Consider the following 25132-nt stretch of genomic DNA (forward strand, 5'->3'; position numbering starts at 1 on the left):
AGGGTTTTCTGGCAGTAATTCTGGGTGTGGAAAAGTCACAGGTAGAATAAGGCAATAATTCCAGCAACCACCTCTTGTGTTCTTCTAGAATAGGAGGACTTAAAGCTTATAAAACTCAGCCTGCATAAGTCGTCAAGGTCACCTGTGAGATAGATGTTACCAGCCTCATGTCTCAGATGAAACCAGAACCCAGAGAAGGGGCTTGGGCTCCTGTGTCAAGTTTGCTGCCTCCCCTCAGGTTTCCAGCCCTTTGCTCCAGGCCTCTGGCAGAGTGCTGGCCTCCACCACCTCCAGGGACCTGCGGGGAGATGGGAAGCTCCTCTTCAAGCTTGGCCAGCTGCCCGGGGCCCCAGCTTCCCTCCCAGGAAGCCGGAAGCCCTTCCCAGGTCCAGCCTCAGGGCCTGTTCCCTGCCCCCATCTCTTTCCCACATCATCCCAAGGGCTGGGCCACGTGTGCAAGGGCCCTTCCCCTCATGAGCCTGTGACCTCTTCAGCCTCATACTAAGCCTTCAGCTCTTCTCAAACTTCTGGCCACCTGAGGAGGTGGCCACCCCAGAAGCACCGTGACCCAGGAAGCTTCCCCCAACCCTGTTTCACATGTACGGAGTTGTGGGGTGGTGACATGCTATTCCTCTAGCTCTCTTCCCCTCTCCCCAGCAGATGACTCAAGGAGCTCAAAGTCTGATGTGGGCCATGAAACAGAAGACAAACATATCACAGGCAAGGACCAGGAGAGGGGTGGGCCAAGTGCTGAGGGACCTCAGAGGACGCAGGGGAAGGTGATGGAGGGGCAGGAAGGCTTCCTGGAGGAGGTTGCCTTTGAGCTGATATATAACAGATGGGAAGCCTTGAACATTCTGGGAGCAGGAGGCATTTGCATCAGGATCTCTGGCAAAGAGGGAGTCATGAAAGCTTGCAAGGGAGGCTGGTTGTGAGCAGAGGTTCCTTATCTCTCAGGTTTAAGTTAACCCCAGCAATGAGGAGAATACCCACTATGTCCTGCCAGGCGTGCTCGGCGGCAAGGTGAGGGGTGTCTGCTGCCTCTGGAAAAGAAGCCAAGAGGACGGAGAGCAGAAAAGCATGTAGAGATGGTCTGTGGCTCAAAGCCAGGACAGGACCAAGGTGGGTACACTCCCAACTGGGCCTTAACAGAGTTTCTCTAAGAAGTTATGTGGGGCTTCCCTGGTGGCGCACTGGTTAAGAATCCACCTGCCAATGTAGGAGACACAGACAGGTTTGAGCCCTGGTCCGGGAAGATCCCACATGCTGCAGAGCAACTAAGCCCGTGTGCCACAACTACTGAGCCTGTGCTCTAGAGCCCATGAGCCGCAACTACTGAAGCCCAGGTGCCTAGAGCCCATGCTCCCAACAAGAGAAGCCACCGCAATGAGAAGCCTGCGCACCACAACGAAGAGTAGCCCCCGCTTGGCACAACCAGAGAAAAGCCCACGTGCAGCAACGAAGACCCAATGCAGTCAAAAATAATAATAATAAAATAAATTTATATAAAAAAAGAAGTTATGTGGGAGGGTAAACTGGATTTAATCATAAACATAATACTCAGCAAACTCAGTAAATAACAAAAAAGTAGAAAGAACAAAAAAAAATACCACTCGCTATCCCACCTAAGTCAACCTCTGTTAACAGTCTTAGTACATTTCTTCTAGTATTTTCTTTAATGCAGAATGTTTTTAGTTTTATGGTTTTACATATTTGAGATCATCCTGTATATACATTTTGCATCTGTATAACTTCCTGCATATTATAAACTCTATAAACACCATTTTTTATAACTCCATAAGAGCCTATCTATGCCTATACCATAATTTAACTGAGCACTTCTCTCTTATTAAGTATTTGGGGCCCTTTTTGAAATGAAAACTGATAGACTGCTACAACAAATATCTTGGTACATGAGCTCTTAATATATTTCTTGAGGCTCAATTCTCAGACATGCAAATACTGACCATTTCAAAGGTATATGTTATATTCTGTCAAATTGCTTTCCACCACTAGTGGTTGTGTGTGGCGGCCCTGAGGATTGTATGGTTGCGGGGTGGATTGTGGGGATGGGGATTTTAAAACGCTCCTGATTGATCACAACTTCAGGACTCAGAGGCCTCTTGTTATACAAGATTAACCCAGTCACCCCTGCCCTGGGAATTTTCCCTAAGGGAAAAAAAAAAAAATCAATGAAAGGAAAAGGTTGCATGTAGCAAAATGTTTACCACAGTGTTCTATACATCATGACAGAAACTTGGAAATACTCAAATGTTCAAAATAGAGGAATGGTTGATAAAATAATGCTACCTTCAACAAATATTCAAACAACTTTTGACAAGCTGAAAGAGCGATTCCTCAATTCTGGGCCAGGCTAGTAGACCACAGTCAAGTCCTGCCAACCTGGGAGGGTGCCCAGAGGCTCCATGGGGCCCAGATGGTTTCTGCAGCCACTTACATTGTCAACGGCGTCCAGGTCACTGCCGGTGTCGATAAGGAGCTGCACCAGGACGGGGAAGTTGTGCCTCACGGTGATGTGCACAGGAGAGGCGCCCTGCTGGGGGCGGTGGAGAGGCACAGATCAGTTGATGGGTCCCTCCCAGGACTGCCCAGCTGCAGGCTGGTGCTAGAAGATGGGAGTTGGGAGGAGTACAGTAAGTTCCCTACGTATGAACCTTCAAGTTGCGAACTTTCAAAGATGCGAGCATGCGTGCGCGTGTCCGATCACATAAATTAATTCACATATCTGGCGTACATTGTCACATGCGTGCATCCTCTACTAGTCATGCTTTTGTGTACTTTACTGTACAGTACTGTTGCTGTGCAACACGAGGAGCTTACTGATGAAGACCTGATGGAACTGGAGGCTCAGAGAAAGGACAAAGAGACACAAGAGGAAGAAGAAGTAACTGAAGAAACGAAGTGATTCACGACGCAGGAAATGGCGAGGGGATTTTCTTCATTTGAGGAGGCACTGTCAGTTTTTTTTTCATTTTACAACTTGTATCTTTTTTTTTTTTTTTTTTTCGGTACGCGGGCCTCTCACTGTTGCGGCCTCTCCCGTTGCGGAGCACAGGCTCTGGACGCGCAGGCTCAGCGGCCATGGCTCACGGGCCCAGCCGCTCCACGGCATGTGGGATCTTCCCGGCCGGGGCACGAACCCGTGTCCCCTGCATCGGCAGGCGGACTCTCAACCACTGCGCCACCAGGGAAGCCCCACAGTTAGTTTTTTTTTTTTTTTTTTAATTTATTTATTTATTTTGGGCTGTGTTGGCTCTTCGTTTCTGTGCGAGGGCTTTCTCTAGTTGCGGCAAGCAGGGGCCACTCTTCATCACGGTGCGCAGGGCTCTCACTATCGCGGCCTCTCTTGTTGCGGAGCACAGGCTCCAGACGCGCAGGCTCAGCAGTTGTGGCTCATGGGGCTAGTTGCTTCGCGGCATGTGGGATCCTCCCAGACCCGGGCTCGAACCCGTGTCCCCTGCATCGGCAGGCAGACTCCAAACCACTGCGCCACCAGGGAAGACCCCCACAGTTAGTTTTTGAGGCACAGGACCCGAACACAGAAAGGTACACGAAAGTTGCAGCAGCCGTTCAGAACGCAATCCAGTGCTGCTGTGTCATCTATGACGAGAAAAAAAGAGCTACTACCCAGACATCACTGAATCATTTTTTAAAGAGGGTAGATAGAATTGAATCCAGCAAGGAACCAGAACCTCTGCCGTCAAAGTCAGGCATGAGTGAAATTGCAGCTTGCCCTCCGTCTCTTATTGCTGACGATCCTTCAGCTCTACCATCTCCCACCTCCTCTCCCCCCTCCAGTCAGTGACTCTTCTTGCCTGTCCACTCAGTGCCAGCCCCTATATGCCAGCTGTTGTACTGTACTACTGTACTTTTCAAGGTACTGCACTGTAAGATTTAAAATGTTTTCTTTATTTTGTTTGTTTTTTATGTATTATTTGTGTGAAAAGTATTATAAACATATTACAGTACAGTACTATATAGCCAATTGTGTTAGTTGGGTATCTAGGCAAACTTTGTTGGACTTATGAACAAATTGGACTTACGAATGTGCTCTCGGAACGGAACTGGTTCATGTGTAGGGGACTTACTGTATAGATAGTGCTTCTGAGTTTGGACCTTCTCACTTCTCGGATGACATGAGTGGCCTGAGGAATTTACAGCCCACAGCCTGAATCCCTTGGGCCACAATCGATCCTCATGGTGGGCGGGAGCCTGAAATCCCAAGTTTGAGAGCTTGCCATGCCAGGAACTCACTACGCGACTTTGGGCAAGTCATCTTCATCTGGCAAGTGATGCTTGCTGAGGTCCCTTCTAGCAACAGCACCTTAAGATTCTCTGCTATCTCATTTACTCCACACATGAACCTAGCAAGTATATAGGAATGGTGTTCTTATTCGTACTTTCACCTTACAAATGAGAACACTTAATAAGTTCATAAAACTTACATGACACACCCAAGGACACGTAACTAATAGAGACCCTGTGTTACTGGACTTTCCTACCCCCGGCATCTAGGTAGGTGCTCAACCACTATTTATGTATGAAATGAATGAATGAGAGAGCCAGCCGGGACCAGAACAGAGGTCTCACCCAAACCCAACATTCACCCAAGGCCTCACTCAAGGCTGGAGGACTCCATCTCCAGTGGTTCCCTGTGAGCACTGACTACATGACTAAGTGGAGATACTGCCACAGCAACCTTCTGTCTAGGTGTATGGTGACACACATCTAGTAGAACAGTACAAAGCCAGAAAAATCAATGGGATAGATCTATACTTACTGTGGAAAAACACCCTCACATGTTGAGTACCAAAAGGTGACAGAACAGAACACGCACACATACAACAAAAATGCCCATGACTGCCATTACTAGTTTAGGCCAGAAAAAAACAGTTTATGGATATTGGAAAAGAAGATTTAAACTATACGATTACTTGTAGGCAACGTGACTGTATATCTACACAGGTCAAAATAGTTATTATACCCCCACCAAAAAAAAAAAAAAAAAAACCTCTAGCAAAATCAATGAAAAGTCATATAGAAGATAAAAATACCAAAGTCAGTAGCATTCCTGTATTGAATGCCCACAAGAAACGACATATTTTTAAAAGATAGTCTATTTGCAATGACGGTCAAAATATATAAAGTACCTATGAAGAGTATAATTGGAAATGGCTATGACAAAGGCAAACAAAAACCATAGAACATCACTGAGGGATTCAAAAGAAGACATAAAGAAATGGCGAGACATGTTTGTAGTGAAAAAATAAAATATTACAAAGATGACCATTTTCTCTTATATTATTTACAGGCTCATGTAATCCCAAACCCAAGCAGCAATAAATGACAAAAAGTATTCTGAAACACATCTAGAAAAAAATTTAAAAACCTAGGTAAAACTACCACAGAATTTCAGCAGTGTCCTCAGATCATTGCTAGATAACTGTGAAATCAAAATCAGGCCAAAAGAAGGTCTCCTGTGAGAGTGAATGGGCAGACACTGGAAACTGGCTCAAGTGCACAACGCAGATGAGCTAGGAAACTTATCAGAGCTCTAATGGTGGCTCTCCAGGAAGCAGCAGGCCACGGAGATAAAATAACCAAGGAGGCTGGATATGGCCTCCATCGTCCTGGAAATAGGTCTGTGGGAATGTGGTAGGAAAGGGGAGTGGAAAGAGAGCAAGTACTGCTTTTCATTGGTTTACATTTTATTTATAGAAACCTAAAGAACCAGAAAGAACAAAAGGTATCTGGTGAAAAGCCTTCTTCCCACCCTCAACACCCGTCTGCTCTGTTCTCCCCACTCCAATGGTAACATCTTACAAAGCCACAGTACAATATCCAACCCAGAACACTGACATTGATAATACCCACCATCTTACTCAGATGTCCCCAGTTTCACTTGTAGTCATTTGTATACATGTGTGTTCTATGTAATTTTATCACATGTGTAGGTTCGTGTATCCCTTACATAGTCAAGATGCAGCACAGTTCCATCACCATAAGGGTCCCTTGTGTAGTCCTTTTATAACCACACCCTCCTCCCTTCTCTGCCCCACGCCCCCATCCCTAGCCCCCCGCCACCACTAATCTGTTCTCCATTTCTATGTTGAGAAGTGAGGTCCTGGGAGACTCGGCAGTGTATCCCCTGCCTCCCCACCTTCCATCCAGGCCCCACACGTACGTGATCAGCCACGTTAGTGCTTCCTCCTGCATGGACGAGGGCCCAGGCCATGTCCTCAGAGCCACCGAGGGCTGCGTAGTGGAAGCAGCTCTGCTTTTTCTAGAGGGAAACAGGCATCAATGCAGCATCCTAAGGACCCCTCACAGCAGGGTTTACAAAGCACTTTGAGATTCATTATCCCATTCACAGCTCACAACCCCCATGGGACTATTATCCCCATTAAACCCCGAGGCAGGAGAAATCAATGACTTGCCCAGGCCTGGTGACTAGTAAAAGGAGTTCACTATGGTCTCAGGATTTTCCTCACCTCCAGTCACAGACTCCGGAACAAAGGCCAAAGCCTTCACAGTTCCTTAGCCAGTAAAGACACGTGGAGTATAGATGCTGAGGAGATGGTTTTCAAGGAGGGGGACCAATAAGATTTACCTGTACAGGGCAAATCCCACCCAGCATGTACTGTCCAGCTGGAGCTGGTCTAAGCACATCCACAGAGGAGCCTGGCAGGGCCAGAGGGAGGGCTTCCTTCTGGATGAGACTTCATCTCAGGCAGGATCCACTAAGTAACCAACTGTCCCAGATTGCCTGGGACTGAAGGTTCCCTGGATACGAGACTTTCTGTTTTAAAATCAGGACAGTATGGGCAGACCAGGATGAGTTGGTCACCCTCCCAAAGTCGAGTCTGAGCAAGTTTACAGGGTGGGTGGGAATCCATCCACCTCCCCGTGGGAAATGCAATCATTTTGGGTTTGCCCCCTCCTCAGAGACCCTGCTGCACAACACTGCCAGAGGTGGGAGTGTCAGAATAGACCGTGGCCTCTGCCAGAAACCTCAAGTCAAGGCTGGAGCACGAGAGCCGGTAAGGTGGGCAGCTCCAAGCCACCAGCGACCACCAGCTGGATCTAACCCCCTGAGTCTCTAAGCTCCCGTGCTGTTACTGCTGGGGAGGTGGCCATGGCATGACCTGTCTGAGCCCCCTCCCACTGCCTAGTGCTGGGCACAGAGAAAGGGCCTTTCTGACTAAGGAGCAACACCTTGCTGATGGAAGTGAAACAGGAGTGAAGGGGGCAGGGCACAACCTTTAAAAGAATGACATATGGGCTTCCCTGGTGGCGCAGTGGTTGAGAGTCCGCCTGCCGATGCAGGGGACACGGGTTCGTGCCCCGGTCCGGGAAGATCCCGCATGCCGCGGAGTGGCTGGGCCCGTGAGCCATGGCCGCTGAGCCTGCGCGTCCGGAGCCTGCGCTCCGCAACGGGAGAGGCCACAACAGTGAGAGGCCCACGTACAGCAAAAAAAAAAAAAAAAAAAAAAGAATGACATAGCCACAGTACATGATGAAAACTAATGAAAACCAACTAGGTCCAAGATGGCAGAAGATTCGACCTCCAGTAGACCTTGAGCCTCATTGTATGCTCACTGTAATACCTTAGCATGCTAAATGACACACCCACCAGCGCCATGACAGTTCTGAGGCTAACCGTAAAAGGCCAAAAAGTGGGCAGTGGCCCAATTTCTGGAAATCCCCGCCCCTTCCTCAAAATAGTTGGAATAATCCTCCCACTCATTAGCCTATGAAATTACCCAGTCCATAAAAACTAACCACGCCATATTTCGAAGCCTCTTGCCTCTTGCCTTCCGAGATAGTCCACACTCTGTCTGTGGAGTGTGTTTCTCTCTAAATAAATCTGATTCTTACCTATCACTTCGTCTCCAGATTCTTTTGCAATGAAGAAAGAAACTTAAATTCACCAGCAACAGAAGGACACGGCTGGTGCCCTGGAACAGCTACTTTCCCCCTCTTGGCTGTAATGTCCCCCGCTATGTCCCTGGGGTAGTAGTCTCCACACCTTCCAGGGGAGCAAATTAAATGTTTTGTGGTTTATAAAGCATTATTCACATTTAAGGGAATTTACGATTTATATTATTATTATATTTACATTTGCCATTTTGCTTTTTCTTTTCTTTTCTTTTCTTTTTTTTTTTCCGGCTGAGCTGTGCAGCTTGTCAATCTTAGTTCCCCGACTTGGCAGTGAAAGTGCAAAGTCCTAACCACTGAACCACCAGGGAATTCCCTTTGCTATTTTTTTTCTGAATGTCTCTTGTTTTGTTTTGTTCTGTTTCCCCTTGACTGCCTTCTTTTGTGTTAAATATTTTCAGCATATCATTTTCATTCCTCTGTTTTTAAACTATTTTTGCTATTATTTATATTATTCACTATTAATATTATTTTTGCTACATTATTGAAATTTAGAAAAACAGAATTCCAGACTCTGCAGCTGTTCAACCAGCCAAGAAAGAGTATTTGTCACTGATCTAAAAATAAAAAGCAAAACAAAACAAAAACACCAACCTCCTACCTAAGGAAAGGCCACAACCCCCTTTTCAAGGACACAGAGAATTTCTAATGGCCAACTCATAGAGTGCAATGGTAAGGGAGAAAGAGGCCTGTCCCAGAGTCACACCCAGGCTCCAGCTCTAATTGCGGTGTGGGCCTCATGTTGCGGACACCCCACCCCTACCCCCGCTGGGCAAGGCAAACGTTTCAGGCCATGAACTCTGGAGTCAGGGGAATAGGCTTTTCAGACTCAGCTTTTCTTCTTACCAACTTGTGACCTGGGAAAGTCACTGAACCTCTCTCATCTGTAAAATGGGGGGAATTTTTCTGAGGTAATAGTTATGAAAGGGCTTTGTGAACTGTCACATGCCCAGCAATAAGACACTAATGGGTACTGAGCTCCTATTATGTCCCAGGCAATATGCTAGGTATTTAGCCTTCATAGCAATATAAAATAGTAAGTATATATCACCTCCAATTTATAGTTGAGAAACGAGGCTCAGAGAGATTAAGTAACTTGCCCAAAGTCACAGAGCTCAACAGCTGAGCCTGTTCCCTCACAGCCTTGTTCACACAATGTTCAGGAATCATCGTGGCTCCTACAGTTGACACAGTCACGTCTCTGCAGGCAGCCGAGGGCACACACCAGTCGTGAGGAGGCCCGGCTACCTGGGTGAGGGTGTTCGCGCTACTCCCGGCCCCGAGGAGGAGTTGCACACAGTCGGGGTGGATCCCTTCAGCAGCTGCGTGCAGGGCAGTCAGACCTTCCTGAAACACAGGGGAGCGGTGTGAGGATGGCAGGAGGCTGAGGCCAGAGCCCGAGACCGGAGGACACCCCTTCTGCCAGGGCTCCAGGGCTCTTTGAGCTCTCCCCTCCCTGCTACTGCAGACATGACCTGGTGATCTGTGGTTCCCTGAGTCCCGCCCCTGATTCTCACCTTGAGGGGCATATGGTGCATTCACTCCCTCCGCCACAGCTCTGCTCGTGTTCTCCTTGCCCTCCAAGCCGCCTCATCCCCGCTCTGTCTATTCCCTCCTACTCCATCCTGGCCACAGTGACCTCTCCCTTCTTTGAACGCACATTGTGCGTATGACTGCTCCGTGATCCCTCAGGCCTGGTGCCCCTCCGAGCCTGGAGTTTTGTGCTCCTGCTCATCTTTTCCTCATAGGCTGTTTGAGAACACGTCCTCGCTCCTGGCTTCAGAGCCCTTACCAGGGGAAACCAGGCTGCACCATGGGCTGCGGGCTCCTGGAAGGCAGGGGGCAAGCTAGTGTCACACATCTCTGCATCCTCCAGGTGGTGACTCACCGCATTCCTCTCCTCCAGGTCCAGCCTGATGTCCATAAGCTGCTGCAGCACGGCCAGGTGGCCCCAGCGGGCGGCCGGGTGAAGGGCTGTGTTCCCCTCCTGCAGGGAGAAGGGCTCCTGAGGGGTCAGTGGAATCACAGACCCTTGCAGGCCCTGGGGACCCGCTGGAGCTGAGATCCAGAGAGGGGAGACATGTCCAGGGTTATAGAGCAAGTTGGTGACGAGCTGCAGCCCTGCACGCTGGGCCAATGCCACCCTGCTCTGAGAACTGTGCCAAAAACTACCAAAAACCAGGGGCACTTTCAAGGGCCAAGTTCTGGTCTCTTTTCGTACACTTTAAGACAGACATATTACTTAAAAAAAATTTTTTTTTAAATCCCTATTTTTCCATGCTCCAGTCTAAAGCCAGTCCCAACTCAGTGACCCCGGATGCATCCCCTCTCTCTGCTCAGGCTACAGCCCCAGAGACTCTCCTTGTGCTCAGGCTGTGCCCAGCAGCCACACGGCCCAATCGCTCGCCTCCTGTGCCTTTGCTCAAGATGTCAGCTTCTCGTTGAATAGTGCAGCCCACCGTGACCACAATACTGAAAACCACAACTCCCACCTCCTGTTCTCCTGATCCCCTTACCCTGCTCCACTTTTCCTGTCCCCCCATAGCACCGACCACCTAACACCCTCTACAATCCACTTGTATACTATGCTTGTTGTTTATTGGCTGGAAATAAGCATCACAAGGGCAAGGATTTTTGTCCATTTTGTTCTCTGAAATTTCCCCAAGTGCCTAGAATAGGGCTGGGCACGTGACAGACACTCAGTAGATATTTGTTCAATGATAATACATAACGTGATGGAGAGCTTGACCTGTGTCTCCTGGAACTCGAGAACCAGAGGATTGGGAGCAGCCTCACCCTTGAGAAGTCTAAAGGTGACAGTGACAGAGCCAAGAGAGGTGGCTCCACTGGGCGGGCAAAGGGCACAGTGTTCTTTGTGTTGGAAGTGGTCCTACAGAGGGCAGCCTATCTGGGATCGTCTTTAAAGGGAACTTGCTGCAGGAGGGTAAGGGGCCCCAGGGAAGAAGAGGCAGCTGGACGTGGCCAGCCCAAGAAAAGGTATGTCCCTACAGAGGAACCACAGATGGGGGACCAGGACAAGGACCCTGGAGGGACCCACAAAAGCACCCAGAAGGGAGGACCCAGCTTTAGCCATGCATCATGCCCAGAAGGCCATGGGGACGATCGAGCTGAACCAGTGCTTTCCTCTGCCCTGGCCTGTCTCAGTACCTTCCCTGTGTGTTTAGGCACAGATATCTATAAAGGGCCCAATGAGGATGTGAACACATACAGAAGCCAAAGCAGTACTTAAAGTAGATAAAAACATACCCTGCCCCCATGATAGATAAACACACACACATAAACAGCTATAACTATCTTACAGGGTCAAGGAGGAAACATCTACATTTCCTTTATGATCATCATTATATTATATTAATAAATAAAATTAAGTTTAAAAAATCCCCTCAACAGCTTTTTTCGGCTCTTCTCCACCGCTCCGTGGTCGGCTCGCCACAGCAGGCAAGGGTCAGGCTGTGGGCGGTGTAGCCACAGCCTGAAGTCTCCGTGTTCAAAGAGACGGGAAGGAAGTGTGTGAACATTGGGGTTTGGCACGTGCCCCCAGTTAGCAGAGCTGTGGAAACAGGGCAGGGCTTCCCTCTTCCTTCTGGATTATAAATATCTACTTCCTACCCTTTGAAGCTGCAGATGGCATGGACCCCCTGCCCAGGGTCCTCACACTCTGCCCAGGCAGGACAGGGGGCTGGGTGGAAGGAGGCCTTGGCCTTGAGCCTGGCCTCTCCCCTCCACCCGTGGGGACATCCAGCCTCTCCACCTCTGTGGGGCCCTGTCAGCCTTTCCTTGACATTTCCGGAGGAATTAATCACTCTCTCCGGGCTCTCAATGCCTCCCTACCACAGCACCTGCAGCGTGAGGTATGTTGTCATCTGTTCTGACAGGTCTGTCCCCCTACACGGGCTGGCGGGTCCTAGCACGAGTCAGGCCTTCAGTGGCCCAAAGCCTTGAAAAGCGTACTGTGCCCTCTCCCCAAATGAAATTCAAAATGAAAACATTCCTCATTGGAAAATACAACACTTAACAGCGACATGTAATTTTAAAAGCTTCTTCCTAGCATTTCTGATTGCAAGATTCTGGGTGAGTTCACCAAAGCTGAACTTTTCTTGCTTTCTAGTTTGGTGCTTCTGCTCTCTTGGGGCCCTGAGTACATCTTTTTTTTTTTTTTTTGCCTCCTGGGTAGATGTGTCCTGGCGAGGGTCATTCTTTACCCCTGTCCGTACTCCCAGTTCCTGGCTCAGGGCCTGGCACAGAGCACAACCTGCTCCACCCCTGTTTCTGAAATGAAGGAAATCAGCCTGATCTGAACCTCAGAACCTGACTTAGCCTTTTCGTCCTGAAAGGCTGAGTGTGGGTGGACAGATTTGGTGCAGACCCCCAGGGCTCAGGGCCGCAGGAGGCAGCCTGATGAAGGAGGAGCACAGGGGGACATCAGGATGCTGGCTCCAAACCCAGCTCGACCTTTGTCTTGCTGTGTGACCTTGGCTACAGTATCCCCTTCTCTGGGCCTGAGCTTCCACATCTGTAAAACGAGAAGGTTGAACTGGCCCTTGATCTAAGATCCTGTGATTCATTGGTCTGTGAGCTCTGTCACTAGCTTTGTAAACAGAACTCCTTGTATCCTAGCCAAGCATATTAATCAGAAAATTAACAGTGGAATTCTTCCCTTTGTTGGAAGCACTGTTTAGAATTTGCTGCAACACATTTGCCTAATGATTCGCAATGGTCCATTGATACAAGTCATTTGTAGGGTAGTCCCCTTGGGTCCCAACCCCTCATCTATTCTCAGATAGGTGAATTCCTGCTTATAAGCTCTCCACCCTGAATGAACTGCTCCCTCCTCAGCGGTCTCATCCTACTTTTGCCATAATCATAGTAGATTACTAAAACACAAAGAAAGCAAATAACCAGCAGGCATGCGGCTACCGTCCCCCAACTCCTCCCCATTCCCCCCCAGCAACAGACATCCCCAGTGGAATCACAGCCCCGCTCAAACCCACTCCAGGCATCACTACCAACCAACCAGATTTGCCATCCTGGCTCCCCACATTGGCTCACAGCTCTTTCCTAGGATTGTGGTTGAATTCCTTGATTAAGAAACTGTGTCTTGGGCATCTTTGTGCTCTTCACCCATAGCACACGGCTGGCCCATAGTGTGTGCTCAAAAAATGCCTGCTGCATGAGCATCAGACACACGCTGGTCTTTGGGCCACCAGCCCCTCTAGCATGCTGCAGTTGGCAGTAGACACAGGTGAGCTGCCCGTGACCACCCCGGTCAGGAGCCCAGAGCCCGGCCCTCCCCCTGGGACCCATGGTTACAGTACCTTGTCTTTGACACTGTGGTCACAGCCAGAGCCCACAACGAAGTCCAGAGAATCCAACTGCCCGTGCTCTGCAGCCCGATGAAATGCTGTCCTTCCCAGCTGGCGGGGGAGGAGAAGAAAGTGAATCTTCCTCGCCCTGCCCACCTGGCCTCAATTTCCCAACCACACTGGGCTTGCAGTGCTCCAGACACTCTCCCCAACCTTGCCTTATACACCCTGCCTGGAAAGCCCAGACCATCTTCCCAACAAGACCCCACTTGGTGGGTCCCTCCCCCACTGAAATCCTCCTGTGGCTCCTGAATAAAGGACCCATTCCTGAGGCTGCGGGTTGAGATCTCCATGAAGGCCCCGAACAACCTCTCACGCCTTCATTCCCAAGATTCTAACCCATCTGAACTCACACACCAAAAGCCCTTTTCCTCTAAAGCTCTAGCAATTGTCTCTCCTCCATCTGGAATGCCCCTTGCTTTCTAATCTTACTGATGAAATCTATTCATTTACCAAATTCCACCTCCTCCAGGAAGCAGAAAGCACTGTCTCCCTTCTCTAACCTGTCTAGTCCATATCAGAGTCTCTCTGAGGGAAGTGACTATGTGCTGCTGGCGTCCTGCTCATTTGTGCCTAACGCCCCTTCTAGACCAGCAACTCCCTGAGGTGGGGTCCAGTCTGCACTACCCATGGCTCAAGGGATGCACTCAAGGAATGTACAGGAGAGGGCCCAGGAATCCCAAGCCCGATGGGAAGGACACACAGCCTTGAGGCCACACTCACCTTGTCAGCGTGGTCCAGGGCCATGTCCTCCAGATCCTCTGTTATGAACGCCAGCACTGGCACATGGCCTTTTTTGGGCTGTGCAGTGCAGTAAGGTCAGGCTGTCCTGGAAACAAGCCCAGGGTGGTCCCTGCAGTCTGCAAAGGGAGGCCTTGCTCACACACTGGCTGTCTCCCAGACAATGAGTGTTTGGGATCAGAACAGCTTTCCAAAGGAAACCACACTGAAAATGGGGCTAGGCCCCTGGGACATCCACAGGACCCACTTAGCCTCACGGGGGCTGGTGGGACTCAGGATGCCAGAGTTCAAATCCCAGCTCCAGCATTTATCAGCTCTGGGGTCTTCGGCAAGTTACCTATACCTCTCTGAGCGCCCATTTCCTCATAGGTCAAGTTAGGATAATACAGGCTTATTGTGCTTCGCTTTATTGAAGGTCTCTTAGCCCCAGAAGCAATATTTAAGTGAGGGAGGTTTGCAAATCCTATGTTTATAGTCCAGAGCTTCTACCCTGGCCTTGCATTACAGCTAGATTATTTGGAGTACTTTTCCAAATAGATTGTAACCATCAATGGGTCATAAAAATCAATGGAACAGTCTTCTACATCTTGACAGTGGTTTGGGTTACAGAGGAGTAGCACTTGTCAAATTTCAGTGTGTAGGGACTTCCCTGGTGGTGTAGTGGATAAGACTCCACACTCCCAATGCAGGGGGCCTAGATTCCATCCCTGGTCAGGGAGCTAGATCCCACATGCACGCCGCAACTAAGAGTTCACATGCCACAACTAAGGAGCTGGCAAGCTGCAGCTAAAATGAGGAGCCCTGGAGCCACAACTAAGGAGCCCACAAGCCACAGCTAAGACCTGGTGCAACCAAATAATAAATAAATAAATAAATAAAGATTTTTTTAAAGACTCAGCTTGGGCTTCCCTGGTGGCGCAGTGGTTGACAGTCCACCTGCCGATGCAGGGGACACGGGTTCGTGCCCCGGTCCGGGAAGATCCCACATGCCGCAGAGCGGCTAGGCCCGTGAGCCATGGCCGCTGAGCTTGCGCGTCCGGACCCTGTGCTCCGCAACGGGAGAGGCCACAACAGTGAGACCACAAAAAAAAAAAAAAAAACAGTGTGTACCGCAAAAAAAAAAAAAAAAAAAAAAGACTCAGCTTGTATTTCATTGTATACAAAGAATTTGAACTCTAGTTAATGATACGCATGCTGACATATTTAGAGGGAAATACATTGATGTCTGCAATTTATTTTGAAATACATCCAAAATCTACAAAGAACTCTAAAAACTCATCAATAAGAAATTACCCCAATTAAAAAATAATCTGCACACCAAAGAAGATATATGGAATGACAAATAAGCACATGGAAAAATATATGACATCATTAGTCATTATTGAAATGCAAATTAAAACGACAAAGAGTTTCTAACAATAGAGTATGGAAAGGGAAAAATGCTAACATTCCAGTGGAGAAACCTGGCCGACACCACTTTAACCAAGTGATCAAGCTTGATATTATGATTTATAATAAGAAATATATATTCGGTCTTTGTCCTGGCTCCTGGCACAGAGCTCCTAAAACCCTAGGAATCTCCTAAATGGTAACAGTGATAAAGGTGTCTTTTATGATGTTAACGAGGTGACTTGAAGCCCCTAAGTAAATAAAGGATGGGGGGGCTGGTTGCCAGGGGAACCAACGGTGATTAGAGGGTTGGAACTTCCAGTCCCACCTCCTCACCTCTGAGGAGAGGAGAGGGGATGAAGGTTCAGTCAATGACCAAGGGCTGAGAATTTAATCTATCAAGTCTATGTAATGAAGCCTCCATTAAAACCCCAAAAGGACAGGGCTTGGAGAACTTCCAGGTTGGTGAATCAGATCACATCCATGTGCCGGGTCCCAAACTCCGTGGGGACACAAGCACCTGAGTTCAGGACCTTGCCCTATGCATCTCTTCATCTGGCCATTGATGATTCATATCCTTAATATCCTTCGTAATAAACCAGAAATATAGTAAGTAAACCGGTTACCTGAGTTCTGAGAGCCGCTCTAGCAATTAACCGAACCTGGGGAGGGGGTCGTGGGAACTTCTGATTTACAGGCAATTATATAGCTAGGCAACCACCTGGGCTTGTGATTGACATCCAAAGCGTGGGCAGTCTTGTAGGACTGAACCCTTAACCGGCAGAATCTGACACTATCTCCAAGTAGTGTCAGAAGTGAGTTAAATTTGTGGACTCCTGGTCAGTGTCCACGGGGAACTGAGTTAACTGCTTGGTGATCTGGAAAAAACACACATCGGAATTGGTGTCAGAACTGGATCAAGAGACCATCACCAGTGACGAATCACAATGGTATCACATGCCCCCTGATAGGAGGTAATGAGAAGGGCATTTGACCTGTGGGGTCTTCTTCCCCAAATTCCATAACCCCAATCTAATCATGAGAAAAACATCAGACAAAACCAAATTGAAGGATATTCTACAAAATACTTGACCAGTACTCTTCAAAAGTGGCAAGGTCATGAAAAACAGGATGGACTGAGAAACTGTCCCAAGATCAAGCAACAGGACTGTGCTACTCTTCACATCAAGAGGAGGAATCCGATATTTTCCTCCCCCTGAAACGAGGCTGACCCTGTGATGGGCTTTGACCAGTAGAATGCGGTAGAAATAATATCTCAAGAAACCTTGCTACTTCTACTCTTGCTCTTTTGATGTCCTGGGGCTGTCACAGAAGGAAGTCTCCATGAATGTCAGCTACCACCTGGAGACACTGGCCACACCATCCGCGACGTTCCCTCTTCCTGCAGAGGCCCCAGACATGTGCTGACCTCATAAGTGAGCCCAGGCAAGGCCGGAGGAACTGACCAGCCAATGATATTATGAAAAATCATAAATCAATGTTACTTTAAGCCACTACATTTTAGAGTGGTTTGTTACCAAAAACAGAAAACTAATATGGAGTGGACCTGCTTAACTAGAAGATCCACTACTCAGAGCCCTGCCCTCCACACACACTTAAGACCTCACCTCCCTCATTCTAGAACACTGAGGCTCATTCTGTGTTGATAGCAAATTTCATCGCAACAGCTACTGGATTCTGCAAGACCGCTGAGACTCTCTCTAAGGCTAAGCCAGACAGGCAGGACTGGACAGGAGGGCCCTCAGCTTGAAACTGGGCTTGGATCCCACACTCTGGGCTTGGATCCTGTGGCCCATAGCCTAGGGGTATCCTTCACTGAGAGCTGTCAGACATTTCTACCACGGCCAACAAGATCCTAACAATGGTATAGGGCAGACCTCCCGTGTGCCATGGTCCTTTTTGGTGTCTGGTGAACACCCATCTATTATCTCACAGTTCTGGAGGTCAAAAGTCTAAAATGGGCTGGGAGGGCTGCTCCTCTTCTGGAGTTTCTAGGAGAATCCATTTCCTGGCCTTTCCAGCTTCTAGAGGCTACCTGCATTCCTTGGCTTGTGGGTCACATTACTCCAACCTCTGCTTCCTTCAATCACATCTCCTTCTCTGACTCTCCTGCCTCCCTCCTTCTTTCCCCTAAAAGGACATGTGGGCACATGTGGATAATCCAGAATAGTCTCCCCATCTCAAGGTCCTTAACTTAATCACATCAGAAAAATTCCTTTTGCCATGTTAGGTTCTAGAGTCCACAGGTTCTAGGGAGAGGGATATGGACATCTTGGGGCGGACAGTATTCTGCCTACCAGAAAAGAAAAACAATGATATTGAAATAGAATTATCAAAATATTAAAACCCAAATTTTTTATCTAGTAGCATATATGCTTTATTGATCCATTAAACAACAAGATCTAGTGAAAGGTCTAATAACTACCGCCATGATTTCAAAGTAATGATATGAGCGTAAACAGTATTTTGAGATAACTGCAAAAACTGTAATGTGATATGAAAAGAGCTACATTTTGTCTTAGAGACAATGTCACAGGTATATTAATTCTACCTGCATTCATCATGGAAAGAGATGCTAAAATTTTAAGCAGAGGGCAGTTTAAAAAAAAAAAGGTCCTTGTTTTCCCTTCAAAGTTCATGGATCCCCAAATTCTGTCTCTCTAAGGACCAAAGTTGAGAACTCCTGGCTGAAGGTATTTGGCCCAGAAATGTTTGCATTTTCATAAGGGCCACCAACCCCCTAAAAGTTGAGACACCAGTTCAGGGATTCTGGGCACTCTTGACTCCCTGGGGCTCTCCTCCCTCAAACCATAGCACACACCAGTGAGCAACGGGGGACTGCCAGGGTCACTAACGTGCCAGGCACTGGGCCGGGTACTTTAGACAAAGCACTGCAATTACTTCTGCCTCAGCTCAGAGATGGGTACTAGCACTTTTATTTCCAAATGGGAAAAGTGAGGCTTAGGGTGGTAAAATAATTTGCCCAAGGTCCCAGAGTTTGGTAAATGGTGCTTTGCTCCTTCTACCTGGCCATACTGACCGCAAGGGAGCCGGGGCCCCGTGGGAGGGAGAAGGCCCTACCTCCTTCTCATTTAATCTTCTGAGGGTGTTTCTTTAATTCCCCTTTGTGAACAAGAGGCTGGCCAGAAGACTGGGGACTGTCTCAACATCACAGAGTGGTAAAGAGTAGGGGGATCAGAAGCCAGGGGCTTTCAATGCTGACGAAAGAGGCATCCCCAGGCCCTTCTCCCAGCCCCAGTGGAAGTAGTGAGGGTCCCAGCTTCACAAGGCTGAGCTCAGGTGGGGGTTCAGGACGCTTCTCAGAGGGTCGAGGCAAGCTGGGGCAGGCAGAGGCACATGAGGGGACAGAGGGGGCAGTGATGGGACAGGCAGCAGAGGTGGGGGCAGCCCTGTGCAGCAGGACGTAGAGAGCGGGCAAGTGGGCTGCCAGCTGAGGCCTTACCTTGTTCTTACAGTGGATCTTGGCCCCGGAGTTGACCAGGATCTGGAGGATCCGTAAGTGGCTGAACCAGGCAGACAGGAGAAGCACATTCATCCCAAACTTGGGGAGAGGACATGGCTGGGGGTGGGGGTGGGTGGAGGGAGGAGACTATGAGGGGGCGTGGCTGTGCCACCTGGGCCCAAGTGTGCTTTGCACAATCGTGTAACCATAAGGGACCTTAAGTGCCACCCAGGCCAGGGAGCTCTGGGCCTTAGGAATTTAGAGTCCAGGAAATTGTTTTAAACAGAGGCTGATATACTATTGCAAACATTTCCCCCCCCCAGTTTTATTGACAAATAATTGACATACATCACAGTATAAGTTTAAGGCACACAGCATGACCGTTTGATTTACATATATTGTGAAATGATCACCACAGTAGGTTCAGCTAACAGCTATCTTCTCACATAGATACAATAAAAAGAAAGAAAAGAAAAAAGGGAAAAAGATGTTCTCCCTGTGATAACTCTGAGGATTTACTCTCCCAACAACTGCAAACTTTTGTGGGGATACCGAATAAACCTTAAAAATAAAAGAGCTGCCATCTCCTCTCACCACCCGTTCACAAAGATGGACCGTTTTACCACAAAAAAGTTTGGAAGGAGCTGATCTCAGAGTACACTCTTTCCAAATACAGCTTCATGAAACATACACTGCATTGTTCTAATTTTCTGATTTGCTGTAACAGGTGAAGACCTCACCTTGGACTGGCATTTGAGAATCAACTGTTTGAATCTCCTGCGAAACATCCTCCAGGCAGATGGCTTAGGTCTGCGCACATGAAGGGATGGCATCTCGCTGCTGCACAAGACAACCACTGCACCGTCAAACACTTCTCACCGTGAAAAGTCCCTCCTCATGCGGAATTGAAATCTGCATCCCTGTGCTTTCCACCCTACTGGCCCTTTGGAGCAACTGAAAATAGATCTAGGCCTTCTTCTGATGGCAGCCCAGATCCTATTTGCAGGATGCTCTTCCTCAACATCTGCAAAGTGTTTCCAGGTCACCAGAGCCCCTGCACTGCCCTCCATCTTCGTGGGGTTCTGCATCTGAGGGCAGGCTTCATCCCCACCTCTACTGAGTCTTTCCTTCTCTGTGAAGAGCACCCCCAGGCCTCCAAACTCACCTCCCAGGATGCACTGACAGCCAGCCACCCTCTTAGAAGTGGTTTTTCTCTGTCTTTCCTTGAGTGTGGTGGGATGTGGCAGGGTCTGAGCAGAACAGAGGCCTGGGAGATCATCACCACCTTCTGCCTACAGACCGCACTGGCCTCCCTCAGCTTTGGACAGCCCCAAAGTTTGTCTCTAAGTTGGGCGTTCAAAGACCAGAACATATTTTCCCACAGAAACAGGGTCATGTGTGGCTCTGGGTCCCCTGGTGAGGTCAACGGCCTGTCACTCATAGAATGAGCCCACAGGGTGACCTGGTACTGATGGGCCACAGAATCTCCCCACAAGCATAAGCAGGCTTGCAGTGGGAAAATGCTCCCAAGTCCAGCTGGGAGCAGAAATGCAGAGCCCACCTCAGGAAGGGCTAAGGGATCAGTGTCCCTGATATGTCCTCATCCCCAGCACACTCTAAGCTGCCAGAAGAACAGGGTTGGCCTAGTCCTGAATCAGCCTCAATTTCACAGTCTGGACCTCTGGGGGAAAGGGTGCCTCACCCCAGCACCTGCACAGAGCACCCTAGTCACAACCACTTCCCCACTTGGCTCCACAAAGAGCTTCTGGGGGGGCACCAGGAAAAGGGGTCTTAGTGGTTGGCACCACAGTCCCTCTTAGGGACAGAACTGGGTTTGGGTAAAAGCTGTGACAAGTGGTTGGGATGAAAGGTGAAACCCAGAAAGGACTGACTGGGCATGATGGCAGGAATTTGGAGGCAGGGCGGGGACGGTGCAGACAATAACAGCATTGAAAGTGGGGCAGGGGAAGAGGCCAAGCCCAAGACAAGGAAAGGACCAAGGGACTTTAAAGAACAGGAATGGCACAGAACAAAATTGTGGTTGCCAAGGGGGAGCGGGGGAGGAGGGAGGGATGGGCTGGGAGTCTGGGGTTAGTAGATGCAAACTGTTACATATAGAATAGATGGACAAGGTCCTACTGTATAGCACTGGGAACTATATTTAGTGTGCTGGGATAAACCATAATGGAAAATAGTATAAAAAAGAATGTATGTATATGTATAACTGAGTTACTTTGCTGTACAGCAGAAATTAAAACAACATTGTAAATCAACTATACTTCAATTTAAAAAATAAATTTAAAATAAAGAAGAAAAGAAAGCATATGGTAAAGGAAAGAAAATAATAAAGAACAGGAATGTCAAAGACAGGATTTTAGGATTTTTACATTGTTTTTGTGTGTAATGTAAATCCCCTCCACCTCTTATTTTGGAAAGCCTGCCCCACATCAAAGTGTGTGAATGGGGTCTCTATGGAAAGTGGGGAGAAGGACTGTGATCCATGTTAGGGGTGATGCCAAGGTAGAGACAAAGGACTATGTGCAAAATTTCAAGAGGACGGCGAAAACCGAGCAGAAGCTGGAAGTAAGAGTCAGGAGTGACCACAAGAATTTAAGCCCTTCCTTCTGAAACCTTGGGAAGGTGCTGGACCCACCATAGCACCTCAGATGGGGACTCTGGTCTCAGCTAGAACCAAAGAGGCCAGGAGACCCAGCACTGGCTCAGAGCTCAGCTACTGGTAGAATATCAGTAACTGGGGGCTGGCTGGATGACGAAGGACAGAGTCCAAGGGGAGAAGCCCACAGGAGCTTGGGAATGAAAAGGGTCAAGGTTCAAGGCTGGGGGAGGAGAGTCATGGGAGACAGAGCCTCTTGCCAGTGGGAACCCCAAGATACCTCACTGTCCTAGTTCCAGGAACTAACTAGGACAGAGCCCTGTGGCTTTTCACTAGAGACCTTCCCCCCAACAACAGGATTTCCCTTCTCCAGTGTCTCCTCTACCCTCCTGTTATTAAAGTAGGCACGCTTACCAGCCTTCTTATTTTTCAAAACGTATTTATTGCTGTTTGCAAAGGAAACAGAGAAGATTTGTAAGCACCCTCTCTTACTATTCTCCCTCATATCTTCTTTTCTCACTCAGTCCCTCAAGGAAGAAATAACAGAGCATGGTGGTGATAGTAAGGGTCTTTTTTTAAAAAATTATTTATTTATTTATTTTTGGCTGCGTTGGGTCTTCCTTGCTGCACGCGGGCTTTCTCTAGTTGCGGCGAGTGGGGGCTACTCTTCGTTGCGGAGTGCGGGCTTCTCATTGCTGTGGCTTCTCTTGTTGTGGAGCACAGGCTCCAGGCGCACGGGCTTCAGTAGTTGTGGCACATAGGCTCAGTAGTTGTGGCTCACGGGCTATAGAGCGCAGGCTCAGTAGTTGTGGCGCATGGGCTTAGTTGCTCCGCGGCATGTGGGATCTTCCCGGACCAGGGCTCGGACCCATGTCCCCTGCATTGGCAGATGGATTCTTAACCACTATGCCACCAGGGAAGTCCCAACAGTGAGGGTCTTTGTGGGCAAAAGGCTGATGCAAGAAGTTCCAGTGGTTTATTGGGACGCTCAGACTAAGGAAACCAGACACTCTCCTTCCAGGGTCATCTCTAAATGAGGCCTAAGCAGGAGCAGGGAGGAGATGGGGTGAGGGAGTGGGGAGGTAGGTGTTGCTGCCCCACCCCCAGCCCTGACTTGTAATCAAGCCCCCTTCATGGTGGGTCCTCAGAGCAAAGAGAAGTCAGGACAAAGAAAAGTATTTCCATGGAAGCTAAGTTTCTGCAGAAAAGTTTATAATTTTTTAAAAATGTATCCCTGTCAAATGCCGTTGTCAGATTCAGCTCTTTATCCAAACCCGTAGAGATAAATTTGTAGACCTTGTTATTATTCTGCTCTCTCTCTTAGCAATGTGCTCCCTGCCAATTTGTTAAGTAAGACTGTTAGTCTTTATCCAGGTTGTGGGTTAGTGTTTGCCAGGGCAGAGCCCTGTGGCATATCATGAGAGACCTCCCTCCCGATGGCTTTACTAATGAGGCCTTTGTCAACCCACCCAATTACCTGTCCTATAGCCCATATTTCTCCCTGTTCACATGACATCACGAGGGACTGAAAAGGCTGAGAACTGAAAGGCCCTTGAAATGAAGAGATCTTTATGACTGTGCAAAGGGAAAGTAGGATTGGTACAGTGTCACTGGCTCCTGAAGACTCACCCACTGCCCAGCCTGCACCTGTTCGTCTGTGTATCAGTGACAACCTCGGCAATGACAGATGGCTCACAGACCCAGAATGAGTTCTGATGCCCCTGCCCCACCCTGAGACAGACAGGAAGACGGACATGCACACACACCAAGAGCAGCCGCACAGCCTGCTCGTGCCCTGCGCCCGCAGCCCGGTGCAGAGCCACCCTGCCCACCTGCCAGGAGGGAGAGGAAACCTGTGAGGCACCAGCTGGCTGCCTGGCCCACCTCGCACAGCCTCCCTACCTCCCGGCCAGGACAGCTGGTCTGCGGGGTGGAAGGACCTTTGCTGGCTCTGGTGACCAGTCGGCTGGGGCCACAGCCCCACTCTGACCCCCTCCTCTTCCACTCTGCAGCTGCTGAAATGAATGTAGTAAAACACCATGTCTAGATCCGTCTGTCCCCCACCTAAAACTCTTCCCAGCTTCCCATTGCTCTTGGATCAAACGCCTAAACCTTGGGCCTATGAGGCCCTGCATGGCCTGGCACTGCTTCTCAGAAATGCCAGACAACATCCTGTCTGTAAGTCTGTTCCTGTTGCTCCCTCTGCTGGGCAGCCACCTGTGTCTGAGGATTATTTTCCAAGTCCCTGAGGAATCCTGAGTGCCTGGGTTCTGTCCCCTCCTTCTTTCAGAACAGGGTTGAAGGGTTCTGACCTACCCCCCACCCCCAAACTCACTGTCAGACCGCCCTGGCAGTTCACCCTGGTCTCTGGCCCTCAGCACATCTGAGCAGGCCTGGGGGAGGCCAGCCTCCAACCCATGAACCCACTTCCCTCCACAGTTTTCAGCATGTGATGGGGCAACAAAAGAAAACACTAATTTTCTGTGTGGTCTCTCTGGGGACGAGCTGTCCCTTCCTTTCCCATTCTGTCCCCTCTGCCTGAAAACACTGCCCTTTTTCACTGGCTCCCACAAAAATGCCACTTCCTTGGGAGGACTTCTGGCCGAGAGGGCCCCTCTGACGCCCACATGCTTTCAGATTGTGACAGTGGGAATGAACTATTTGTGAGATACTCTATTTAATGTCTGTTTTCCCCCACCAGACTATCAGCTCCAAGAGGGCTGGGACCATGTCTGCCATGGGTTCTGCTGTCCCCATCACCTAGCACAGTGCCAGCACAGAGTAAGCCCTTAATATTGAACAAATGAATCATTCAATGAGTAAATGAATGAATGAATCTGGCATTAGCATCCTATCATCCATAAGATGCAAGTCCAACTTGCAAGTCCATGTTTCCTTCCAAGTGCTTGCCCAGGAGATGAGACCAAGGCTTCAGTCACCAATAATGTGCTGTGTGACCTAAGGTGACTTGCTGCCCTCCTCTGTACCTGCCTCCATCTATAAATAGGACCAATCCTCCCTGCTCTCCTCCCCTCTCCAGGGGTGAGTGAGAACCACCAGGAAACAGGTAGATGAGTGCTCTGAAAACCAAAATACACCAGACACACCCTAGAATTCCTGCTACTATTACTGAGCCCTAGGCAGGCTGTGAAGACCCAAGTTGTACCCCTGGCACATCAAACCAGACAGAGGATAACTGCTGCAGTCAGGAATCCTGCATCCAACCCTTTCAGCCTCCACTGACCTCTCACCCAGGCGCTGGCATCTCCTCTAAGATGCTCCTGACAGCTAGAAGCCCCAACACACGGAGAGGCTACCCCACGTGGTACCCAGGCCCATCGCCAGTGTCCCCAACCAGAAGAATGGCTTTTCCCTCTGCCCCCTTCTCCAGCGGGGCTGCGAACCACCCCACCTGCACCCTTCCCTGAGGCCTGGCCTGCCTCCCCACCAGGCCAAGGGCAGGCCTGGGCCCACAGCAGTTTTACACACTCGGTAGGCACAGCGGGCCCTCAGAGAACTGAACTGCCTAGGAGACATTCAGGCCAGGGAGGGGCTGTTCCC

The 25132-nt window shown here is 49.1% G+C and overlaps 1 protein-coding gene across 1 annotated transcript in view; it reads right to left on the reverse strand.

The window, feature by feature from the left end:
* The window catches only part of ANKDD1A (ankyrin repeat and death domain containing 1A), a 32168-nt gene extending 8978 nt beyond the window's left edge, over positions 1-23190 (reverse strand). The window contains 9 exon segments of the mRNA XM_004286978.3: positions 949-1041; positions 2459-2557; positions 6206-6304; positions 9208-9306; positions 9848-9946; positions 13296-13394; positions 14067-14138; positions 14140-14172; positions 18958-23190. Coding sequence (XP_004287026.1) covers positions 949-1041; positions 2459-2557; positions 6206-6304; positions 9208-9306; positions 9848-9946; positions 13296-13394; positions 14067-14138; positions 14140-14172; positions 18958-19050 — 786 coding nt within the window. The 5' untranslated portion in view covers positions 19051-23190.
* Between the last annotated feature and the right edge of the window lie 1942 nt (positions 23191-25132).

This window comes from Orcinus orca, chromosome 2, assembly GCF_937001465.1.
Source record: "Orcinus orca chromosome 2, mOrcOrc1.1, whole genome shotgun sequence".
Lineage (NCBI taxonomy): Eukaryota > Metazoa > Chordata > Mammalia > Artiodactyla > Delphinidae > Orcinus > Orcinus orca.